At 41.3% G+C, this 25,692-nt stretch overlaps 1 protein-coding gene and 1 long non-coding RNA gene across 3 annotated transcripts; one reads left to right on the top strand and one right to left on the bottom strand.

Moving 5' to 3' along the window:
• The first annotated feature begins 727 nt into the window (after nucleotides 1-727).
• LOC121736350 (bromodomain-containing protein 8) lies at nucleotides 728-24,591 on the top strand. 2 transcript variants are annotated; one of them, XM_042127492.1, is made up of 17 exons: nucleotides 728-991; nucleotides 3,078-3,258; nucleotides 5,148-5,340; nucleotides 6,413-6,514; nucleotides 7,188-7,316; nucleotides 7,926-8,100; nucleotides 9,127-9,205; nucleotides 9,821-9,877; nucleotides 15,788-15,994; nucleotides 18,909-18,997; nucleotides 19,335-19,492; nucleotides 19,825-20,024; nucleotides 20,361-20,480; nucleotides 21,356-21,428; nucleotides 21,911-22,022; nucleotides 22,721-22,964; nucleotides 24,360-24,591. In XM_042127492.1, the coding sequence occupies exons 1-17, from the start codon at nucleotides 807-809 to the stop codon at nucleotides 24,480-24,482; spliced, it is 2,427 nt and encodes an 808-aa protein (XP_041983426.1). In that variant the 5' UTR covers nucleotides 728-806; the 3' UTR covers nucleotides 24,483-24,591. The 2 variants fall into 2 exon arrangements, with proteins under 2 accessions (XP_041983426.1, XP_041983425.1); XM_042127491.1 differs by having other exon boundaries at nucleotides 20,361-20,489.
• LOC121736365 lies at nucleotides 12,360-25,679 on the bottom strand. The gene is made up of 3 exons (XR_006037000.1): nucleotides 25,492-25,679; nucleotides 24,469-24,478; nucleotides 12,360-12,372 (listed from the first exon to the last, which is right to left on the bottom strand). It is a non-coding gene; the product is annotated as an uncharacterized LOC121736365 (long non-coding RNA).
• Nucleotides 25,680-25,692: the final 13 nt, after the last annotated feature.

Raw genomic sequence — 25,692 nt, 5'->3', positions numbered from 1 at the left:
TTGTAATATTATATTACGCTGCATCAAAGTACTAAAGGAGTTAAGCACATATACTGTGACGCGATAATTTTATATACATCTACGATATATAATTACGCAAAGCACCTAAGTCAAAGTATCAATCATTGTTAGGCGCGTTATATGATAGATTTCTTTGACAGTTCATTGTTTACGTAAACATAGGGTTTATGTAAAATAATTGCTTTATTAAACTACTTAATACTTACTCAGGCTACTTAAAATTGCAATAAACAATAAAATTAACTAACAAAATTTATAAAACAAACGCTTAATTACCTGCTACTATGGTGATTGAGCGATCAGATTCGGAAATATGGACGCGAGAATTTCAGTAATATTTTCGCATTTTACTATTTTTCTCCAATGAAAATCTTCAAATTTTCAGCACTTATGACACGTCTTTCACTTTAATTATTCATATTAATCACAGTAACATGTAGTTTTCACATTGTAAAACTAAATTTAAGCAAATTGAAAATCTTTGTTTTGTAAATTTTATGTCATAGAGTATTGATACAACAAATGGACAAATGTCAAAAGAGTGTTATAAAAAGTTTCGCCTCCTAGACATTCTTGACGCACTATAGTTGCTAAAATGGAAACTGTTTGACAATCAAATTAAAAAAAATAGGAAAATCCCTCATTATTCCTGCGTTATTCTTTGCGCGTAATAAGAAAAAAAAAAATTAGAAAAAAAGAAGACGAAGTAGTTTGTTACGGTCTGTTTGCATATTTTGGTGGTTTGTAATTTTTATCGTTTCACAAAACAAAATATAAACAGCAAAATGAGCTCAATTCAAGAGAGGTTGCAATTAAAACGTGTGCCACTGGATACGTGGAATATTCGGGAACAACTGTGTCTCGCATCGGCGGTCGTGCGCAGTGGAGATCAAAATTGGATGTCTGTCTCTCGCGCTATCAAAACAATCGGCGAAGCCACCAGGCCTCCGGATTGGTATTCGCAGAAAAGGTACCTACCTACAATAATTGCCTAACATACTCCCGAGTCCCGACTCGACGTAGCGATAATCGTTCAGTTTAGATCCTCGCGTTTTAATAGCACACAACTTATTCAAAGACGCGTCAATCAATCGCACATAACTTATTACAAAGAATATGCTCCATGTTCTATCAGTCTTCCCGTTTAGTCATTTTAAATCTGTCTGTGCGATACCTACTCTTGTAAAAAAACAAACCCTGCTGTTAACCGATTCAGTGCGAATGACACAGGAGCCGTGTCATACATGTTTTTAAACGTGTGGCGTGTGTCACGTCAGCCGTGTCATTTAAAAAACGCTTGTATCTCCCTCAAATTACACTCTAGAGTTTAGAAGGTTCTACTCTGAACAAAATCATCTTATTTTTCCATGTAGAACAAGCCTATAGGCTTCGCCTTTGAATATTCTGTGAATTGAAAAAATTGGGGCTGTCTTCTTTTTTAGCCCGGCCGTACTCCCGCCGGACTCCCGCCGGAATGCATTCTGTTCATACATTTTGTTGTTGATATGTGTTGTCTGCATACCATCAGAATTCTGATGTTCTGTCAAAATGTATTTTTCTGATCAGAAATTCGGATAATGCGTGGCCGGCCTTTTTAGCAGTAAACTTTTAAGAAAAGAAAACTTAAACACAGTCATACGCCACACGTTTAAAACGCGTATGACACGGCTCCCGTGTCATCCGCACTGAATCGGTTAACATGAATGGTTTGGGTTCAATTAAATAAATCAAATTAATACAAGCGTAAAAACAAAAAAAAACAATAAACCTTTTTGAACATCGCAGGTGACACGGTAGCCGTGTCATCTACTTCTATGGCGTATGACACGGCTCACGAGTCACGAGAAAATTGTATGCTGCCACGACTGAAAGTCTTCAAAAAGGTCCGCCGCATTGAATCGGTTAAGACTTTCTTGTCTATCTGTCTGTTGGCAGTAACTTGTAAACTGAGACAGGTAGAAATTTGTCCTTTGCTAATTATTCATTGTGTCTAGGGCAGGGATGGGGAAACTACGGCCCGCGGGCCATCTCCGGCCCGCGACCATCAAACAAAAACCAAGAGAATATTTCGTATTGTTAGTTGTTACTAAATAAAAGTTTAATTTAATTTCAATTTCTAATTTCTTTTTTATTCCAACAGTTATTTTGTAATATTTGCACAATAAATTAGTGTTTCAGAAAATACATATCAATATTTGTATTTCAGTACTTAATTAACATAGTCAAAAATGCAACAACTTGGCCCGCCATATATTTTGTTAGGATTATATTGGCACGCGAAGGAAAAAGTTTCCCCATCCCTAGTCTAGGGCTACCATCCATCCGGATTTTCCCATATTCTAGTTTGAAGGGTGTAAGTGGACCGTGCAGCGGGGTTTTTGAAAAGTTTCCGAATGAAATCCAGTCGTGAAAAGTACACTTTTTTTTTAGAGAAATCCAACATTTTAGTCATGCAATAATAATTTAAAAAGATGAAACTCACTAAGCATACATACAGTTTCTTCTCTGATCAAAATCAAGTATGATTTCAACAATTTGATTTAATCTGATTTTTACAAATTCTTGATGGAAAAGACAGAATATATGTTTTAGCAAAAATAAGTGATCCACACTTGTTGGTTGGTTAGTTGGTTGGGATTTTTGTTGTGTTTCAATGGCAAAGGCTTAGGTGATACTATGATTATGACAGCCCGAATTGTGTCTCAGTGTTTTTGCTAAACTCCTCAGAAATTGCTGGACAGGTTGTGTTGAAATTTTGTGTGCTTATAGTTTATACTTTAGGTCTTAGAATCTGGCCAATTCTAAGACCCAAAGTATAAGCACACAAAATTTAAACAAAACCGGTCCAGCAATTTGTACCGACTTTTTAAACTCAAAATAATAAATAATATTTTACTATACATGGTGTGACATAAACAATGTCTCCATGATATCATCTGAAGTCACAATAGTGTGCTCAAGCATAGTCCCATACACCATATGCCAAAAAATGTTTGCCGGATCAACTATACTTATTAATTATTAAGTATAAATAGAGATATTACAATTTCTTACAGCTGTGCAGCACAGTATGGTGTGTTGTTGGAAAATGTGGAAACACCCAAAAGAAAGAAACGGAACTCAGAGGGCGCTGTGGAGACCCCACAAGAGAGTATTTACAAATTGCTTACGCAACAGAGAATTGCAGAAATACAGAACACATTGACAGAAATGAATAATCAATATGAACAACTCAAGGTACTATTTTAAGATATAGGTATTTTAAGATAATTATCATGTTTTCGCTAGTACAGACCCTTGCAAATATAATGTTGTATCTATGTTTAAAGAATGAAACAATTTGTGCCTTATTAAGGCAATTACAAGTATAAAAAGGGAGTAATAAGGTTGTTTTGATCGCGGTAGCGAGCGGTCGCGCACCGCTCAACAACACACGCAGCAAATATTAATAAAATTAATTAATATTCCGCGGGTCGCGCGGCTCACAGCCGCTGCACCGACGGACGGACGCTGCGGAATTGCCGGTGTTTGTGGCCAAGCAGCTCCACAAACTGCCGGCGGTATTGACGGACCACGTCAACGTCTCCAGCCTGCTCCAGAAGTTTAACATCATGAGGGCGGAGCTGGACGAGATGCGAGGTAGATTGGATGCCTCGGAATCCACCATCGTTGTTACGTAGTGAATTATTTCCATTAAAAAAGTAATAATTCATTATGTAGGTCACTCGAGCATCCGATCGACTCGATAAATATGCGTCGCGGAGCACAGCGCGACTCGCCGTTTTGCACGTCAGCAAAACCGAGTGGGTCAGCAACAGCCGCCGCCGTCAGCTCACCGTCACCGCGTGACCTCGACACGAAATTGAGGCCATCGACTCAACCAAAAAATTATGCAAGCGTCGCTGCTTGCCCCGCACCGACCCCACGGGTAAAGGCGAGGGGTGCAAATTAGGAGGGCCGCAAGGCTAAACATCTTCGAATCGACAGGGACGAGAGCAGGAGGTACGATGAGGAGGGCTTCGTCCTGGTGGAGAGGAGGAAGAAGAGGAAGCCCACCGTCCGCAACCACCGCGGCTCCGCACCGTATGTGCCCGAGCTGCGCCTGCGGAGCGAGGTGCCCGCGACGCCGCTCTACGTGTCGCGCCTGCACTGGTCCATGACGGTCGAAGACGTCGTAAACTACATCCGCGAGAAGACCACCTACACCTTGAGGGTGGAGCGTCTGCACTCTCGCCACAAAGTGAATTTCAGTTCCTTTGTGGTGAGAGTGCCTACTCAAGTTTTATCCATCTTCGAGGTGGAGGAGTTCTGGTGGAGCCGGTGTAGTTTACCAGAGGTTTCGGGGGGGGGGGCTCCCGAACGAAGCGCGCATCACGTGGCCGAAAGAGACTTTACTAGATAAAGTGTAGTGTGATTGTGTGTGTGAATGTGTAAATAATATATATTAGGATAAAATTGTTCGGTGTGCATCCATTGTCTGATTGCGATAACACAAGTTTTACTTAGCATGGGATTAGACGACGTGATGTGCGCTACCTAGCTTTTATACTATTGTATACTATTGTATGCTTAAAGAATTTGAATAAAATCCTTAATTTAGCAAATTTTTTTTTTAATTCTATTGACATTCGTGATTCGACACAAGAAGACGAGGAAAGCATAGCCATCTGTCAGAGGAAAATAGAAAGAAGTATGCGCGTCCTCAAATTGTCAGACAAGGTCAATAATACAAGCATTAGGAAGGCAACAAAGGTAATAGACGTGAGAAAAAAAATAAGACTACTTAGTGGCACTGGGCAGGACACATAATATGCAGGCAGGTAATAAATGGACTAAACGTTTAACAGAGTGGGTACCAAGAGACAGGAAAAAGAAAAAAGGAAGACCAAATAAAAGATGGAGAGATATATTTAGTGAGAGATCATCTCATCCATAGGGGTCCGCCCTATGGATGAGGATGACACAGGATAGAAACTGCTGGAAGAATTTAGGAGAGGCCTACGCCATAGAGGCGACTACTACTTAAAATTAAATATAATTGTTAATCATGCTTGTAAAACTGTAGTAGAAAATAAAGGTTATTTTTATTTATTATATTTAATTTATTGACATTCAAAAATTTTTAGAACGAAGTTGCGGAGGTGTCGAATCCATCGACAAGCGAGGAGCGACTGCAGGAGCTGTGGGCGGGCGTGGAGGCGGCGAAGCGGGCGAGAGAGAGAGAGAACGCGCGGCGCGCTGCGTGGCTGAAAGAGAGGGAAGACAGACGCGCGAGGGCCGAGAGGACTTGGCGTCCGACGACCACACCACCGTCTACACGTAAGGATCAATTTACACCGCGGAACAATAGAGGCGAATTTTTGCAACGAAACAGTACATAGCACAATGGACATTATGTCAAAAGTATAACACATAAGGTATACAAATTATACCCTATGCGTTTTAAGATGATAATTGACAATAGTAGGGAAGTTACCTAAAAAAAATCGATAATTTAAAAATATCGAAATTATCGATTTCGTACTGACGTTTCAGAGTGGCGTCGGCGATTTAAAGTGGCCCATTCACTATCCTGCAGGCTGCATTGCAGTCTGTCGTGCAGTCCGCCGGCTTATGCAGGATAGTGAATGGTGTCGCAGGCCTGCATGGCTGCAACAGATAATTTTTCTTAAAAGTTTTTATACTCAAATAAAAAATTTAAAAAAAGTTTTAGTATCAAAAAATTCTTCGTCGAAACACAATCCGTCCTCTTGTGTCATGCATCAGGGGGCCTCGCAAGATATATCTTGCCTACACTAATGGTCTTGCCCCGCCACTGTCGGGAAGGTGTTTTTTTTTATTTTATTTTTTTTATTTTATTAAGGCAAAAACAATTTTTTTTACAAAAATTATTACAAATATGATTACAAATAAACCTAAATTACCATTAATTGCTAAACTATGAAATATTTAAAGGATGCGTTTGTTAAGTAACAGTCGCGATCACAAACTAGACTAAAGGGTTACTATAATACACAACAATAATGTGGACTTAAGTTACTACTAATATAATGTTGCTCAAGTTTTACTTCTGACACACGGTTTTTTTTTTAATGAAATAAGGGGGCAAACGAACAAACGGGTCACCTGATGGAAAGCAACTTCCGTCGCCCATGGCCGTTGCCGGCCTTTTAAGAGGGAATAGGGGAGGGTAGGGAAGGGAAGGGAATAGGGGAGGATAGGGAAGGGAATAGGGTAGGGGTTTGGGCCTCCGGTAAACTCACTCACTCGGCGAAACACAGCGCTAGCGCTGTTTCACGCCGGTTTTCTGTGAGAACGTGGTATTTCTCCGGTCGAGCCGGCCCATTCGTGCCGAAGCATGGCTCTCCCACTTAAACGGTTTTTTCCGCAGCGTCGCCGGCGCCGCCGTCGTCGCCGCTGCTGACATCGCTGCTCAAGTCCTCGCCCGTGGTGACCACGCCGCAGCACATACCGCACCCGGCTACCATCGTGGGTGAGTGTCCACTGTACATACTTATATTATAAACTCTTGAAAAAATTATAAATTAGATACGCACCTCCGTTGCGTCAAAAGTCGTTTTATCGCGCGGGAACCGTACATTTTTCCGGGAAAAAAGGATTCCTATGTCCTTTCCCGGGACTCTTAAAGTATTTCCATTCCAAATTTCAGCAAAGAAAATGCTTTCGAGCATGCTTAAAAATCGACAGGCGTGCGATTTTTGAGCATGCTACCAGCGAGGGCGTGCAAGTACGAGTGGACAGGTTTTCGCTGCAGGAGAACTATAATAACTTGCCTCATAGAAGCAAATGTATCGAGTTCAAACAGCATGCTTGTTTTAAGCATGCTATTTTTGAGCATGTGTAACTGTACCCTAAGTGTCTAAACACACTAGGCTGAATTACGCCGGCGTAAATTCCGCCGCAAATGTCAAACACATACAAATACGCGATGGAATAGTGCGTCGTCTCTCGCGTTCCGCCCGTATTTTGTATGAGTTTGAAACGCGGCGTAAACGCGGCGGAATTTACGCTGGCGTAATTCAGCCTAGTGTGTTTAGACTCTATGGGTCAATTCAGACCGCAACGCGTCGCGTAGATGGATATCTGAATTTGTATGGATTTGCGTTGCGGTCTGGATTAACCCTAACTGTAACTTTACTGCGCAGACGCGGTGTCGCCGTCAGCGGGCGCGCCGACGTTGTCGCTGCTGCTGGAGCAGGGCCAGCGGGAGAGTAAGCACGCCGCCATCGAGCACATCAAGAGCCAGCTGGTCCAGATCGAACACCAGCTCAAGGGTGAGTGGTTACAAAACTCCGCGTGATTCATGATTTCCGCTCGCCTCGGATGCGGAAACTACATCAACATGGGACCGGCAAGCGTTTATACTTTATTAGAACGACGCGCAATGAAGTTTCCGAATCTGACTCGAACGGAAATCGTGTATCGCCCTGCTTCTGCTTCTTACTCCCGATACAATCGAGAATAATATCGGCTCGATCTCAGTATTCGGTACACCCGACATCTACACTAGCTCACGATCGCGCGGTGGATTAATTAGTAACTAATCAGGTCCAGATAGAATACCAGTTCAAGCGTGAGAACAAACATTTCAAAACTTTGCCCTTTTACCGTACTTCCCACATAATCGGTTCGATCGTATTTACTATTTACTAAGCCGTAAGAGCGTTAGGGCGTTCGCTGCTGCGCCTTAGGGCGTTCGCTGCGTTGCGCGGGTAATGCACTTGCAACGCTTCTGATATTGTGAGTGTCCATGGACGAATTAATATTATAACAAATTGTGACTAAAAAAGGGTTCAGTTCGACTTAGGTTACGATGTCGAATACACGTGACACCGGTTTTAAACTGAACCGCTAACAATACTATATTTGACCCACGCTTTCAGCGAGCTCAAGTTCCCCCGTGGTTCCGGCGGTGCCGGTCCCGGCCGTGGTTCCCGGCGCGGCGCCGGTGCCGGCGGTCGACATCGACGACATCGAGATCAAGGCGGAGGACGTGTACGCGTTCCGCGACGTCGACATACACCTGCCGCCCGTCACCGCCATACACAAGCCCGCCAGGTTAGCCCCGCCCCCGCCAAGTTAACGCCGCCCCCGCTATACAGAAACCCGTCAGGTTAGCTCCGCCCCCGCCAGGTAAGCTCCACCCCCGCCATGTAAGCTCTACCCCCGCTATACAGAAGCCCGCCAGGTTAGCCCCGCCCCGCCAAGTTAGCTCCGCTCCCGCTATACAGAAGCCCGCCAGGTTAACCTCGCCCCCGCCATGTTAGCTCCGCCCTCGACAAGTTAGCTCCGCCCCCGACAGACTGGCCCGGCAGGTTAGCCCCGCCTTCGCTAGATTAGCACCGCTCCGACATACACAGGCCCGTTAAAAGCCCCATATACACAAAGCTAGCTGCGCTACTGCCAGGTTAGCCCCTTTACCACCAGCCCGCCAGGATAGCTTTTTATTCACTTTACACAAGCTCGCCAAGTTAGCCCTGCCCCCGACACAGACAAGCACGCCAGGATAGCTCTGCCCCCTTCGAGTCCGTCAGATTAGCACCGCTCCGACATACGCAAGCCCGTTAAAAGCCCGACATACACAGGGTTAGCTTCGCTACTGCCAGGTTAGCTTCTTTGAGGCCCTCCTTGCCAGGTTAGTCCCGCCCCCGACATATATAAGCCCGCCAGGTTAGCCCCACCCTCGACAATTTAGACCCGCCCCCGACACGTTAGCCCCGCCCCCGCCAGGTTAGCTCCGCCCCCGACATACACTGAATATATGGGAGCTTTTCGGGTCATGCGTGTTGTGACAAGTAGCAGCTCTAAAAAATATATTTTTATGGGCGAATTCATGACTTTACATCATTGACTTCGTCTGTCAATTTTGTGTGGAGTTGTGGGCGTCATCCAGTGACTCCACATTTTTCTGGGATAAAAAGCATCCTTTGTCCTTTCTCAAAGTATCCCCACACTAAATTTCAACAAAAACGGTTCACCGGCTTCAACGTGAAGAGGTAACAGACAGACACACTTTTTTTAATATTTTTATTATGGATAAATGTTACATGCATTTCTGTGTATAATATTATTTACTCTGTTTAGGACGCCAGAGAAGGCGACTCTTAAGAGAGACGAAGAGGCACCCGCACCGCCGCCGGTCGAGGAGGAAGTGCTACTTAAGGTATCAAGGAGGTTCTGGGCAAGAAAAATAAATAAAAAGGATTAAAAAAATAAAAAATATGAAGTAGTAATAAAATACTAGATAATATTAATTTAACTAGCATTGTGCTAAGGAGGAAGTTCTACTTAAGGGAAAAAAAAGTTTAATTAAAACAAAAAAAAAACATGCTTCTTTTCATAGGTCGTTTTTCAAAAAATGTTAACAAATTATTACATTGTCATTGGCTCATTGGCTCTTAATACATAATATGCAAAGTTTCGAATTAATTAGACTGGAGATAGGCATGGGCGTACCCAGGTTCTGGGCCAGGGGGGGGCAAATCAGATTTTTTATAAGCTAGGTGTTTATAAAGAATAAAAAATTTATAATTTTTAGTTGTAAAAATCAATGTATTACAAACAAATGGCAAAAATTCGTTTTCTTAATTTTTGATTTTTATAAATAAAAGTACTAGATAATATACTTAGTAGGGACGTCAACATGATCCAGGGGGGGGGGGGGGCAGGGGGGGTACGCCCATGGAGATAGGTAAAAATAGTGCTCAAAGATTCCGTTACAGCCCAAGTTTATAAAAGGGTGTTAAAAGCGTGTTTAATTTAGTTGTTTCTTCAACAGGAGGAGCCGGCGCAGGCGGAGGCGATGGTCGCTGACGTCACTTCGGATGTTGAAATGGTATAAACCGTTACTGATTTTAAATATTTTTTTTATGAAATAAGGGGGCAGACGAGCAAACGGGTCACCTGATGGAAAGCAACTTCGTCGCCCATGGACACTCGCAGCATCAGAAGAGCTGCAGGTGCGTTGCCGGCCTTTTAAGAGGGAATAGGGTAATAGGGGAGGGTAGGGAAGGAATGGGAGAGGGTAGGTCTCCGGTAAACTCACTCACTCGGCGAAACACAGCGCAAGCGCTGTTTCACGCCGGTTTTCTGTGAGCCCGTGGTATTTCTCCGGTCGAGCCGGCCCATTCGTGCCGAAGCATGGCTTTCCCACAGAAAAAATGCTATATTACTAACCTTATATTCCTTGCGATAAAGTTAGTAAGAGGTGAAGATAACGTTACGTAATTACCTAGCTATCATAGCATCACGTAACGTTATTGCTGCCCCTTCCCCCGAGGGGGCGGGGGATGCGTAATACATTTCCCCTCCTAAAAAAAAAAGCTATGATATTGCTGCTAGGGGCTCGACGAACCACACGAAGCGCCACCTGCAGGCTTAGCACGGCCACAGCAGAAATGCGAAATAATATTAACGCTGAACGTTTTTGCGGGCAAACTGACAGATTTCCTTTGTTAAACCATCCGTTTGTCTACTTTACCGAATATACTTTACTATGGTGGCCATGCTGAGCCTGCTGTTAGACTAGAGTATTCAAAAACTGGAAATAATAACTTCTCGACTATTTCCTACCAACCTACAGTACCGAATTTATATTTGCAGATGGCTACGTCATTTAGTCAATATTTGTTGTGATCTATCGTTTGCGTTTGATAAACGCATCCAAAGTTTGTAGGTCCGCCATAACTTCTCTGATACAACACTAGTTTACTAGCAGCGTTTTACCTACCAATAAAACGCTTATTAAAACACTTTACAAACTCGAAGCCTATTTATATATATATATTATGAGATAGCGTGTTTGTTTTTGTCATCCGTGGCGGTTACTCTATTTCTATCTCTTTTCCCCTTAAACGTCATCTGTCTTTTCACACCTGTCAGTTGCTCTTGACATCTAGATGTTAAACTTAAAAAGTATAAATGTCGGATGTCGGGAGCAGCGCGCTCATTGATTTTACATAATATATATATACCAGGCAGATATACAAACTATAGGCTTCGAGTTTGTAAAGTGTTTTAATAAGCGTTTTATTGGTAGGTAAAACGCTGCTATTAAAAAACTGTTCCAAACTCGAAGCCTATTTATATATATATATTATGAGACGTGTTTGATATCGCCTGGTGTGAAAAATTATTTATTAAAATAAAGGGAAAAGATAGTACAATTACAAGTTTAAAATATATAGTTTATAAAGTTCAATAAGAGAAATAAGTAAATCATGCCAGTCCATAATATAATTTGAATAAATTAAACAATACTGTACATAGTGACATAAAATATAAACTTCAATAATAAACTAATTTTAAAAATGCATCTCGCGAACGCCAGATTCCTCTTTGTAAATTATATTTTGTCAGATGCTGGGCGAAAACTACCTGGTAGTGCGGCTTTTATACTCGGTTCGAATAGTAATGACAAGTGATTATAAATAATTTGAAATAGTCGTTTTAGACGCCACTTCGTGAACCACAAACGGACAGAAATACGATAATTAATTTACATCCATCTCTCTCTGGATAGACGAATTAGACAAACGAAATAACGAATTAGATTTTATCCAAAAAATGGGATCTAAAGCCTGAGAGCTGAGCTTCATCATTCTGAACCAGTTTCCATCTAAATTGCCTGGACAGAAAATAACACTATCGTTTTCTATCAAATAACTTAAGCCTAGAACATTCATAATATAAAATACTAAATTAATTTTACTGAAAGTATCACAAAGCCAGATAGAAAATCAATATCCCTTATATATTTTGTTAGGGTCATAAAGCTGGCATTACAGATTTATGAAGCATAATCATATTTATAGAAAGTTTATTTACTCAAAGGTCTGATAAATACCTAGCAAGATCTAAAATTAAAGGAGTAGCTATAGGTAATTATATTATTCTGATGGGCCCTTGATACACCAACTTCGCCATGCACATTCATAAGACCTCCTAGTAGACTCGCGCCAACTAGTTTTTAGAAGGTTAATTTGATTGGGTGTCCAATCTATTTAGTGCCTGAGTCCACCTCCACATTTCCATACTTCCAATACCATCTCCTGTACTTGTGGAGGCGGTTTATTGGTCGTTGTATCGACAAGGACTTTGTCTAGATTGATGATCGTGAACGGAGCTTCTAGAGCTCGGCTGCGTAAGTCCGGACGCCAAAAGGCCTTCTCCCATCTTGGTGCTATAATTAGATAGCTCCCCTGTGCATTGTTCAAATGCGAAAGTACTCGAGGCATGAGAAAAGGGGGTGGAAATACCCAGGCCAGGGGATAGTTCCACGGTAGACTTAATGCGTCATGAAATTCAGCCTGATGGTCCAATAAATCTAGGCTCACATACCGAGGGACTACATGGGCTGACCGAGAGGCAAATAGGTCTATCACTGGCAGTCCCCATTTCCTGAAAATTATCTCGGTGATCGGAGGCAGAAGGTGCCATTCTGGTGTCAATTTTTGTCTCGACAACCGATCTGCTTCCACATTGTACCGGCCGGGCAGATGGTGAAGGGATAGATTGATATTATAGTGATCTAAGATAGCAAATATCTGACGTGACAGATTTAGCAGAGACTGTGATCGAGTGCCCCCTTCGTTTCTTAGAAACGCAAGAGTTGTTCTGTTGTCCGACTGTACTGAAATAGTGGTTTTTTCTAGATATGGGGCTAAATTTTGAAAAATTTTGAGAATAACCAACATCTCTTTGTGGTTTGAATGCAAGGATTGTTCGTGAATCGACCAGGTCCCTGCCATACGCAGGTTGTCGATTTGAGCTCCCCAACCTAAACCCGATGCATCGGTGGCTAAGCAATGAGACACCGGATTGAGATGAATCGGAGATTGAATATGTAGGTTTCGAACCCACCATTGAGTTTCCAATAACGCCTGCGTCGGCACAGGGAATAATTTCTTTGGAGGCATGTCCCGTAACTTCTGACAAAAGTTTAACAGATTTCGATAGTTTAGGCGACCTCTCGTGACACAAAAACTTGCGAAATTGAGATGACCTACTAAAGACTGAATTGTTTTTAAATTGGCCATCTTTAATTGACAGATCTCTAAGCATTTCTGTTTTATGCGCAGTATTTTGTCTCTAGGCAACCACTTTAGATTGCGAGTTGGGTCCCACATAACGCCCAAAAACTGTAAGGTTTGCTGAGGATCTAGAACTGATTTTGACCAGTTTACTGTCCAACCGAGGTAAATTAATAAATTCAAAGTTAGATTTATATGTTTGCGCAACATTTTTACATCCTGGTGAACAATTAAAAAGTCATCCAAGTACACAATTAGGCGTATGCCCTGCTCTCGTAATATCTGAGCTACCCAGTTTGTTAAAGATGCGAATATCTTGGGAGCTGTCGCTAGACCAAATGGTAGGCATGTCATTTGCAACAGGTTGCCTTGGTATATTAATCGCAAGAAACATCTGTGAGATGTAGCTACTGGTACATGGAAATAGGCGTTTGATAGGTCGATTTTTGCCATCCAATCTCCAGCCTGGAGGAAGGCTGGAATCCTCTGTACGTTCACCAAACGAAATTTGCTTATGTGTAAATAATGGTTCAGATTCTTTAAATTGAAAATTGGACGCTGCGAGCTGTCCGGTTTTGGAACCAAAAACATTTGGGAAATAAAACTCGGTGAAATTGGTGCCTTCTCTAAAACATTCATTTTTAAAAGTTGATTAATGGCCAACCCCATGTCTTTGGAGGAAATAGTTTGGAGCGGATGGTGTGAAAGATTTTTAATGTTGGTAAAATGTAGGGGAGGTTTTATTTTGAATGGAATTCTGTAGCCCATGATTATTTTTAATAAATACGGGTCCGCTCCTAACTTCACCCAGCTGTTTGGGAATAGTTGTAGTTGACCGGCTCTGAATGAGTCAGTACATATTTTTAAAGTTTCCGTCTCAACGAGAGGCGGTTTTTTATGTTCTATTGGCTTGATGCCCGCTCCCTGAGGGACGAAAACCTCTGGGACTAAAACTCCTTCCTTGCGTGGAAAGTTGCTAAAGATATTTTGTTGGTTTGGCACACCTTGCGCAGGTTGCAAAATAGAGGCTGCAATATTTTGTGATATGTAATTATTATTGTGTCCAAAATTTGTTCTACTATGCGCCAGTGGGAGTAAGTTCTGACCTTGCGCAGGTACAATTATACAATGATTATTGTTATTGCGTTCAAAATTTGTTCTACTGTGCGCCAGTGATAGTAGGTTCTGACCTTGCGTAGGTACAGTGTTAAAAATTTTTTCAAAACAAGATTTTCTAGCTTGAATTTCATATTTTTGAGGCCAAAAAACTTTACTACTACCTCCATTTTTGTCAACAACAGCCGAAAAATCGTTTTTATTAAATAAACTTTCACAACTTGGAGGTATTTTTCGGAGGGTAGATTTAACACTATTATTTTTAACCGACTTCAATAAAGCGTCTCTGCGCTGCTGTATAATATCGGCTCGATGGCCACATGCCATCTGTAAAAGGTCGTTAGAGATTTTACTAAAGTCCCCTTGGGTAAAAAGTTCACGAAGTTTAGATTCTACCGACTTAGCGTCAGTAACTTGCAAGGAACTAAACCAAGAAATAAAATCTTTTATCATTTGTCCCAATGCCTCATTTTGTTTGAGGATAGCTAATGAAATGGCTGCGAAACCACGCTCTGTATATGCTAAATTTAAATAAGATTCACAATATGGCTTTAACTCGTCATTGCAATCCAATTCTACAAAGCCAGGATAGGCACAATACAATTTTTGTACGTCTGAATATCGTACTTCCGACCAATGATCGGTTTCAAAATACTGCAATGATTTTAGCATTTCAATATGACATAACGTAGCTCTTTGTATGTTTCGTTTCTTAATAGCTATAGTAGAAATCGGCATAGAAAACAAAGTCTCAGATATAGGTATCGAGCAAGGCTGATTAAATTCGGCAGAGCCAGGTATTTTATGCAAGTTTTTATAGTTAAAACTTTTAAATAACTCACCTCTGTCTGCATCTGGACTATCGTCCTGCACGGTATTTTCACTAGGCAAAATGTTACTTTCTATAACTTCACTGCTATGTCGTGGACGTTTAGCCGAAAACGAAAACAATTCTTTTGAATTATTACGTTTATTCATAATTACTTTTAAAACAATTAAATATTTTAACAAATTAACAAAATTAACAAATTACTAATAATAATAAGCGAACGGTAATACCGTTTAAATTTTTAGAAAACTAGAGAACCGCACGGATCGAAAAACAAACCGCCAATGAGCGCGCTGCTCCCGACATCCGACATTTATACTTTTTAAGTTTAACATCTAGATGTCAAGAGCAACTGACAGGTGTGAAAAGACAGATGACGTTTAAGGGGAAAAGAGATAGAAATAGAGTAACCGCCACGGATGACAAAAACAAACACGCTATCTCATAATATATATATATAAATAGGCTTCGAGTTTGGAACAGTTTTTTAATGAATAATTATACTGCGGGGCTAGCTAAAACGGTCGCATTTAGCAATTCCTCTCAATCAATTCAGCAAATGAATTGTCAAAACTGTCAAACTGACAAATGTCAAATTAGTACGAACTACAAATCGACAAGGCTTTTTATGAACGTAAGCGGGGGTTGTATGATGGCCGCGTTTTCGTGACCATTTTGCAATTTTAAGAAAATTAATCATGTTATGATTCTACAAAGCGACCATTTTAGCCCCGCTGAACTATAGTTCACAGTAAACTTTATTCCACAGAGCGAGGAGCCGGAGTCAACGTCGAAACAGGAGCCGGAAGCACCTGAACCGGAAATCAAGGTCACCGAAGTCGAGGTCGCCCCCGAGGTTGCCCTCGAGGTCACCGAGGTGGAGGTGAAGTTCCCGGCGGCGGAGGTGAAGTTCCCCCCTCCCGAGGTGAAGTTCCCCACGCCTGAGATTAAGATCATCGCACCGGATGATGACCAGGTCTGTATTAACCAAAAAGAAGGTTGTTAGTGTCGCCGCCCACGGGCCAAACGCCACAGCCACAAACGCCGTTTTAATTAATTTATTTATTTTATATTCAGAAGGCTTACAGACTAATAACATAAATAGTTATCAATAAAATACAATCATTTAGATAAACAAATAGCTAATGACAGGCCTTCACATGTCTGTAAAAAGATAACACAAGTCAACAATAAAATTAAATTAAGAAATTTAAAAAAACCCCCGCCAAATAACTTTAAAAAGTAATGAAATAATATTAACTGCCTTTAAGTTCAAATAATTCCTAACTTGTGTAAAGTAATATTTTAGTCCATAATTGTTGTCAAGGTGTGTCGGGGGACCGCCAAGTGAACTACAACCTACAACCGCCAAGTCGCTGATTATCTCGATTCAGTTCGCTGTGAATTGATCCTTAAACTTGTTATGTGAAATCAAACATCTACATAAGCGGTCCCCCGACACACCTTAACAATATATTTCATACTTTTTAAACTTGTGTTGGTTTAAATAGTGCAGAATAATTCCTATCAACACAATCATATTCTCATAATTACCATATTCTATCAATGTCCTTTTCGATGAGGCCGTTAATATGAGCCCAAACATGAAACCTCCACTTTGGGTTCATACGAAGCTCGGTTCCTATAGAATCTAGGTGATGCTGCAGCAGCAGCATGTAAATATTAACTGTTTATCTACTTCTTACTGGTTGTCGCAATTAAAATGAGCCCAAACACGAAACCTGCTCTAAGTTGGCGAGGAGTTGGATATCCTATTGATTACCAGGTGATGCTGCAGCACCAGATCAACTTTCCATTATTATGTGTATACGTATATTGTATATTCACAAATGTCACGACCTAGAATGAAATATAAAACCCATCAAACGACTACAAGTTGCCAACGGCCTTTCATGAACCAGATAAACCCTGATTGTTCAGCACTGAACAGGCTGATGATGATGAATTATACCTAAGAACACTCTCGATCATGTCAGCTTTCAAACAAAAAAAACTAGATCAAAATCGGTCCACCCGTTTGGATGCTACGATGCCACGGACAGATACACACACAGACAAACAGACAGACAGACAGACACGTCAAACTTATAACACCCCTCTTTTTTGTCGGGGGTTAAAAATGCGTCGAACTATATTGATTAAGCTAGTCTATTGGTCGTAAAGTGAATCGTTGTAGCGTTTGGCGGCCACCGGCGTCAAAAAATGTATGAAAACTACAGGAAATATGCTGGTAGCGGCGTTTTGTGGTTGTGGCCGGTGGCCCGTGGCCCGTGTGCGGGAGCCGCCTGACGTTATTTCAGACACTGTACATCTTGACGTTCTCAGAAACTTCGATAGCGCGATGCAGGATTGTGACGCTAATTGTGGGTATCGCCACAGGTGTTATAAGAATGACGTGTCTATCTAGCTGCCACACTCAGAGACGACGAATTACTTATTTGTAATTGAAGATTTTGATTTAAACCACATACATTATCTGTCAGACTCTTCGTTAAATTGAAGTTTAATCATCATTAACCTTTCATCTGTCACGAACTGTCAAACCATTTTCGAAAATACTTTTCAATAGTCAATGCTAAGTACTGACATACGGTTTTGCTCGATAGTTTTACTCCAAATCGAGCAATAACCACCGTGTGGACCGCCAAACTGACAGCTCGAAGGCTCGCTTCGAGCCGGCTCGATGGAATTAAATATGTCATTTCCTTCGATTCGGAGTAAAACTATCGAGCAAAACAGTATGTGAGTACTTAGCATTGAGTAAGACGCCCATTTTGGGCGCTTGACAGACGAGTCACGAGCTATTATATGTCTCTGAGTGCAGCCGGTAGGTTTATTTATGCCATGTAAGGTTGTTAACAACTTCTAAGTGATTTGATCGCTTCAAAACTTTAGGACTCTGATGCCTGATGAGTGTGAGATATGACTTATGAGTGTTTTGAATCAGGAGTTGTTTACAAACTTCTTAATTTAACATAATGTTTTTACATGCATCGTTACACTGGCTCTATCAAAAATGAAAAAGGCGAGGTCGCACTAAAGCGACACGATACGACACTTTACAGTGCTCCCAAAGTGATAATGCGCATATAAATTTTCGTAATTTTTCGGCAACGGTTGTATTTCCCGAGCGTCGGAATATACGGCAAAGCGCTGCTTTAAAACTTAACTTTAAGAAAAACACCGCTTTGCGGCGACGTAGAGACGCCAGACGTTGCTTGCACGTTACCGTGGTAACGTCACTGGCCACGTCGCGATGGCTTCCCGGTGAGTTAAAGCACTTATTGACGGACCGGCGATAGCGGACAGCCACCGGCTATATGGTATTTACTTCTATTTCTTTTGAACAAGGTGCAAAATGCAAGTGCATTGTTTGGGGCTCTTACGTTTCATAGATTCGGGTGTTTTCACGATTACGACAATTAGCGAAGATTTGCATGCGAATTATTAATTTAGGAGTACTGTACGTTTTACAAACGTCGGTTTTGTATAACTTGAAGTGTCGCGTCGTGTCGCTTTACTGCGGTCTTGCGGAATAGAGAAACAAAGGCCTGAGTAAGAGAGCTGCACTATCAGTAACACTGCGTGGTAAAAAGAGACGTGTGATACATGACAGCAGCACTCTTTTTTTGACGTCTAGTTGGCACGTGCCGCACGTTGGCAATTTAATCTCATAGAAATCATGTTCAATCATGCTTGTGTAAGTGTATACGTACATATATTTTTACACACAGATGAAACCAATTTCGGTTTCGTTTGACAGCTCGAGATTGTTGCTCTATTCCGCTAGGTATATTAACTTTATGGTCTTGCCTAAAGAGCTCAGATTAAGACAACTTTTTGTTAATACGTTTCGTATAATTTGTCAGGTGAAAGAAGAAATGAAGGGGGAGGCGGAGAGCACCGCGGTCGAGGACGCGCCCCCAGACCCTCCTCCCGCAGACGAAACGCCTGAGAGGTCAGATCTTACGTCCCTTTCGTTTTAGTTTATCGGCGACTTACCACCACATACCGATAATAATTTAAAAGACCGACACGGTTTAGATTTCAAAGCCCTTATTTAACTTGTAGTTTTGAATACCAATTTTGAATGATACAAATATGCTATGCAGGGATGGCCATATATTATGCTACTTTGTTATTGGATTTTTGTCCTTCCAGGCTTCCACACAACTGCAACATAAAATAACCCGCTCTGTTTTTCGTAAAGTAGCAAGAACTATAAAAAATATCATCTTTGCTAAGAGTAAGCATGTTTGCTCATTAAGATATTGTATTTTTTATAATATTTACAGATCTGATGTTACCGAGGAGTCGATACCGGAGCCCGCGGAGGCAGCACCCCCCGCACCCCCCGCACCCCCCGCGCCCGCCGCGCCGGCCGCGGAGCCCCCCGCCGTGGACCCCAGTGACATCCCGCTGCCGCCCGGGGACCCCGCCCCGCCGCCCACCGGTAATATCGGACAGTTTTATATAACAACGTTTCTTAACCATTTTCAATCTGTAAACCCCTAAAAAATTTGGGTTTATACGTGGTGGCCACAAAGGAATATCTTCCGATCGAGCGAGGTGGTATTCTCGGTCTGGCCGAAGCCCGCGTAATTTCGTTGATTTCAGCCGTCGACGCGTCGTATATACCGGCGCACTTAGAAAACTTCAATAGCACGATGCAGACTTGTTTCGCTAATTGTGGATACCGCCACAAAATCAAGCACAATTTCATTTAAAAATAAATGATAAAATAAAGTATTTCATCAGGGGTTTAATGTTTTCTTAATACTTCAGACATAGCGAGTATACCGTCCCCGGACGGTCCCGCGCCGGCGGACAGTCCCAGCGAGCTGGAGATGATCCAGCGCGAGATGGAGGGGCAGGCCGGACGGGCGGACGTTGACGACGGACGGACGGACGTCCAAGACGGACAGACGGACGCCGATGCGGACCGGACTGACGAGCAAGATGTGAAGAAGGAGGATGACGCTGAGGTAGGGTGTATATAGGCTTAAGGGATTTCGAATTCTCATTTTTAAATTTTTATTTTTTTTGTTTTGAATGGTTTTAACATATTCTTGCGAGATTCTTGAGAGGTGTAAGGACCCTTAATTATATATACAGGATTTCCAAAACTTGAAGCGAAATAAGTGAATCCTCAAGTCTCCTAAGTCGGCGAAATGTCCATTGAATCGAATCGCAATCGAATATTTTTTCACGTGTATTCTTTATTTTCACGGTAAAACAGGAGGCACACAGAAAATTAAAATTGACCAGCGCCCTGTAGTTACTCTAAAGCTAACTAAAACAAACATTACTCTTGTCCTCAGGACTCAATACCGTTGAAGGAGATGATGGAGGGCGTGGCCGGTGGCGGCGCGGGGGGCGGGGCCGGCGGGGAGGCGCGCGAGGACGACAACACGGAGACTGACGATGACACGCCCATGGAGGTACGCATGGTAGGACCACCCTTACATACTTATAAATTAAACATCAGTCATCACCTTGATGAGTGGCAGTCTTTCATGTCATGTCATTTCATGCGTTTTTCGCGTCACTTTCTGTATGTAACGCACTATAAAACCAGAGTAGACAGAACTAAGGAGTACCTCGACTTCAAACAAACGAGCGAATCTGCGCGAGTTGGGCGCGAGTGTCACCTTCGACATGTTGCACAATGCTGAGTACCGCATTACCGGCCGCCTAGACGAGCAATTGTATTGTCAATATCGCGCTTTAATTTTATTGAACCCATAGCTCAGTCAAGTTAGACATTTTTTTATTATTAGAGGTTGCATAAATTCGCACCAAGCTGAACATCGCTAATATTGTTTAGAATATGATTACAAAATATGATATTTGAACGTCTCCTATAGTTCCCCTTTTTTTACCCAAGGTCCAAAAAATTAGTTTTTCACAATTTTTTGCAAAACGGTAAGGTTTTTCATAAAAATGCCTGTAACAAAATTGTAGGTCATAAAATTATCTACAAAAAGGGTTTCAATATTTTTTCCGTACGAGCCACCATTTTTGAAATATTATAAGGATTCAAAAAGTTTTTAAAGTTGTAATCGTCGTTTGGGTGTTTTTTTCCACATAAGGGAATCATAGGTAACTTTAACGTATAAATTTTGAGATCTCTTCTGAGTCGGCCTACTCGTTAGTTCTATTTACTCTGATAAAACACTGAAACGAATTGTCGTTATGTATTTCCGCACCATAACGACCTGCAAACCTTCAAGAAAAGTTCAAGAAAAGTTCAAAGGCCGGCAACAACTTATAAGAAATCACTGATGGTACACTTCATATTGAATATTCCTTACAGTTGAGTCGAGAAGAGGAGAAAGACGGCAAGAAGAAAAGGGACTACTCGCGGAAGAAGAAGTCTGACTCCAGAAGTAAGTGGAAACAACTTATATAATAATCTTACAAAGTTTTTTTTGAACCGCGTATACTTTTTACTCTCATGCCTACACACAGACACTTAAAATCGTATTATAGTGCTTTCAATCTAGGCCGATATGCTCTCAGCGTCTTAAGGATGCCTTTTTTATGTTGTTTATATAAAGGTAAGGTAAGTACGATCTATCGAAATCTATGCGATCTACTAGTTAAATCCTAGTAATCTTGAGCATTCTAATAATATATAAAATTCTCGTGTCACAGGAACTCCTCCAAAACGGCTCAACCGAATTTAATAAAATTTTGTATGCACATTCGTTAGGCCTGAGAATAGGTTTTTATCTACTTTTATATTGATACTACACTTATATGGTAAAACAACGTTTGCCGGGTCAAGTGGTCTTATAAGTAAAAGCGGTTTTTAAATGCGGGTCCTAATGTAGTGTGCCTCCAGGCTATATCATGAATGATGTTGTAGCGTGTTCGGGTTCGGAGAGCGCGGCGGAGGCGTCCGCGCCGGAGTCGCCGAGCGCCGCCGACGAGCGGCAACACCGACTGTGGCGGAAGAGCGTCATGCTCGTTTACAGCAGGTATGTATATTGTATAGTCTTAACTTTGAAGTGGGTGGGGAAGGGAAGGGTTGTCACAAACAGTATCTCTGTCGCAATGGAAGATAATTGGCGCTTTAAGGCTGACCCCATATTAGGCGTGCGCGTTCCTACGTAGGCGTATGAGCGACTCGTGCGCGCCGCGGGCGTACTTTACGTGCGGGCGCAGGCGGAACGCGCACGCCTGGGGGGGCGCCTAATTTAAGTAAGTAAAATATTTAAACATGAAAGGCGACCGCAACAGTGCAAGTATGTAACTCACACCCAAGTTCAACACGGCGAAAAACTATACTTCTACATCATAGGCCACGGTCTCAAAACAGACCAATAAGCCGCACGCATTCTCGTGAGCCTCTGACTAATTACAAATACAATTTTACCGTATAGTAATTTTGCATACGTCTGACGTTTTTATTTATTTATTTCAATCAGGCATCATGGTCCAGAATATTATAAATTTTTATACACAAATTGCGCACGATTTGGCGACGCGTGTAACGCGGACTCCCCTATAAAACGTCTCTCATTTCGAATCTATAAGCAATGGTGTGGGTTAAGTGTTTACTATTTCTTATAGTAACCATAATAATTCATTTTTAACATGACCTAGTTTGTTGCAAATAAAAAATATGAAAATTCTAAAATCTGTAGTCAGCCTCAAGTTTCGTTTGACGTCACAGGTTATGCGCCCACAAGTACGCGTCGCTGTTCCTGCGTCCGATCTCTGACGAGGAGGCGCCGGGGTACAGTACAGTAGTCAAGCGGCCTATGGACCTCACCACGATCAGGCGTCACATCGACGCCGGCCGCATCCGCAGCACCGCGGAGCTGCAGCGCGACGTGCTACTGATGCTCGCCAACGCGCTCATGTACAACAGCAGCCGGCACAGCGTGTACACCATGGCGCGGGAGATGCACGAGGAGGTGAGGGGGGGGGGGGGGGGGTTGTCTAAGGGGTGTATTACATTATCATTTATATTGGATCATTTCTATGATCATATATAGGATTCAATATATATGATCATTTGATCATATCTGCATATTACATTATCATATTTCGTTGATCCTATTTTACGTCATATGTGGTTTAGCCAATGGAGAGCGCTAACGCTGACAGGTTTTGACGTCAGGGTTACTAGATCTCAGAGAATTCGATTTGTCAAAAGACATCGTCATTTTTAATATGGCTTGTTTTTTGTTATTTCAGCAAGATTATCCAAGTATATAATTAGAAAAATAATTACATTACATTATTTGAAACATATTAACGAACAAGAAATTAAAAACTCTTTTTTATATTAAATAACTGGCAACACCTATTTCTATGACCGTATTGGATCCAATCTCTCAGCAAATGTCAAAAATCTATGATCAAGGAAGAAATGAATCATATGTCTATATTACATTATCCAATATCATTGACTCAATGATCTCGGATCCAATATATATGATAATCTAATATCCCCCTTAGTAACTTCTATACGTAAGCAGTAGATCTGTATGAGTATTGAGTAGTGGGCATATTGACACGTACAGATCTACTATCCTGTGATCTATATTTTATTGCATTAAGGTGGCGTCAAAGTAAAAAACCGTGTTGGATATATTTTAGATTCCTTGTTTTCTATGAGAATAAGAAATGGACCAGCAAGAAATGGAAAGGGCGTAAGCGACAAAATTGTTTTTGTCGCGTAATTTAAAAACCATAAATATATTTCTTAAAAGCTATGGGCAAATTAAAGTGTATGCTTGAACCAATTATTTATGTACAAATTTTGGAAGCTTGAATCACTCTCCTCTGTTGGCAAAATTAGAATCTCTTTTTTACAGAGGCCTTTTTGATTGATTATTCTGTGTTATAAAAGTTGACCAACCGTGTTATGCTATGGGTAATTCAAAGACAAATACACGATGAATACTGACAATGAACTTTAATTTCTTAGCTTTAGTCATTGCTGAGAAAAATCGATATCGCTACGGCCAAATTCGGCGTCAAAATCAAGGCGTCGCCTTAAGGCCACGCTGTATTTCTGTAAATGTCTTCGTTTGTAATGTAATAAACTAAAGTTAGGTAGTTCACGTCGCGTCATTCATCGTAAGCGAGCGAGTCAAATCTCATCTAATCTCAACGTATGATGAAGAGTTAATCGTAAGCATAATCGTTATACGATTAAGAATTAAGTTACGTAAGAAACAGACATTTTGAAAAATCTCACGTGAGAGGGCCAGGGGGGAAGAAAGGTCAAAAAATTAAAAAAAAATACCTCACGTAATTTGTGGACGCTCCCTAACTACCATTCAACAAAGTACATTTTTCAGGCTCAGAATCAGCTGGGTATGCTACTAGCGGCGCAGGCGCACGCGGGCTTGGTAGCGGAGCCGCCGCGCCGCAAGCGCCGCCCCGCCGCGCACGCCACGCCCACTAAACGACGACACACCTAGCTGGCGGATGATGCACGCTCGACTGTAGACTAGATGTGTATTAGTTCGTGTACAACATAGTCTCGCAATAGTATTTTAATATAAAACAGACCTTAAAATTGTACGTAAGAATTAATTAAGAATTAAAATCCCCTACCCCAAAAACTATTGAATCGATTTTAATGAAACTTGCAGTATTCCCTAATATATCTAAATATCATCATCGAGCGTGTAACATCTGTTAATGAATTCTTTGTAATAAATAAAACTTAAAATATTTAAAGATCTTCTTTTTAATGAAAATTGAGTTTTTATAATTGTTTACTTGTCAGATATTTATCGCTTTCACAAGCGAAACAACATGGATGAAAAATAAAACGTCAAATTCGGGTATATAATACACTTTACTCGCAATCTTACAACCTTTATATTTGTTATACAAACTATTCATACTGATAATTATAAGTGGCTTATATTACGTGTCCGTTCCGTGGGACATACTCGGTCGGTCGACCGCCGCAGGCGCTACGGCAGTGTCAGCTCAAAACGGGGCTGCGGCCTGCGAGCGGTCGGGGAGAGGCAATGAACACTGATGCTTACACCTAAATAATGTCAAAAGACTCCACTTACCCTTAATAATTAGTCGTCTATTGAATGATTACGAGTATGTCTGCCTCTTATTCGTGATCAGCCGAATCATATTCAGCTACAACTTTAGTCTATTCCAAGAATTCGATATCTAGTTAAACTAATATCGAGTAGGTCACGTTCGTAGTTGCTGGCGTCAATCGGGAGTAACATCCCAAAATAGTTAAGATTAGATGCAGGTCTAGTCAAATTTGCGTCTCAGTCGAGAGTCAATTCGAGGACAAATATTCTAGTGAGATTTCTAAAACTGCAACATGCATGAAATACACTTTTTGTTTTATAACATTTAAACACCATTACGGGTAGAATGAACATAATAAATTGATACAATAGCAAAGAAAAATTCTAAAAAAGGTCGTCAAGAAATATCTAGTTTGAATACATTCCATTCAAACTTAAAATATACAAGTGTCAAATAAATTAACAAAAGATTGAACAAATAATAAATATACTATAATAATTTCGCGATAGAAGGCATGATTTTGTTGGCATGCAATTCGATAAATAATATTTTTACTCTATGACCTATAAAAGTTTTATGGCAAATGCGCCTTCACATCTGAGCCGTCCGTGTACACTTATT

The sequence above is a fragment of the Aricia agestis genome, chromosome 19 (assembly GCF_905147365.1).
Source record: "Aricia agestis chromosome 19, ilAriAges1.1, whole genome shotgun sequence".
In the NCBI taxonomy this organism is placed as follows: domain Eukaryota; kingdom Metazoa; phylum Arthropoda; class Insecta; order Lepidoptera; family Lycaenidae; genus Aricia; species Aricia agestis.
Note: the sequence above shows the minus strand (reverse complement) of the source record. Positions and strands in the feature narration are given on the sequence as shown.

Coding starts and splice junctions, on each gene's coding strand:
- LOC121736350 (XM_042127491.1), top strand. CDS start 807: ATGAGCTCAATTCAAGAGAGGTTGCAATTAAAACGTGTGCCACTGGAT. Junction 7,317..7,925: donor GATCGAACACCAGCTCAAGG/GTGAGTGGTTAC, acceptor CCACGCTTTCAG/CGAGCTCAAGTTCCCCCGTG. Junction 9,206..9,820: donor AGGAGGAAGTGCTACTTAAG/GTATCAAGGAGG, acceptor TTTCTTCAACAG/GAGGAGCCGGCGCAGGCGGA.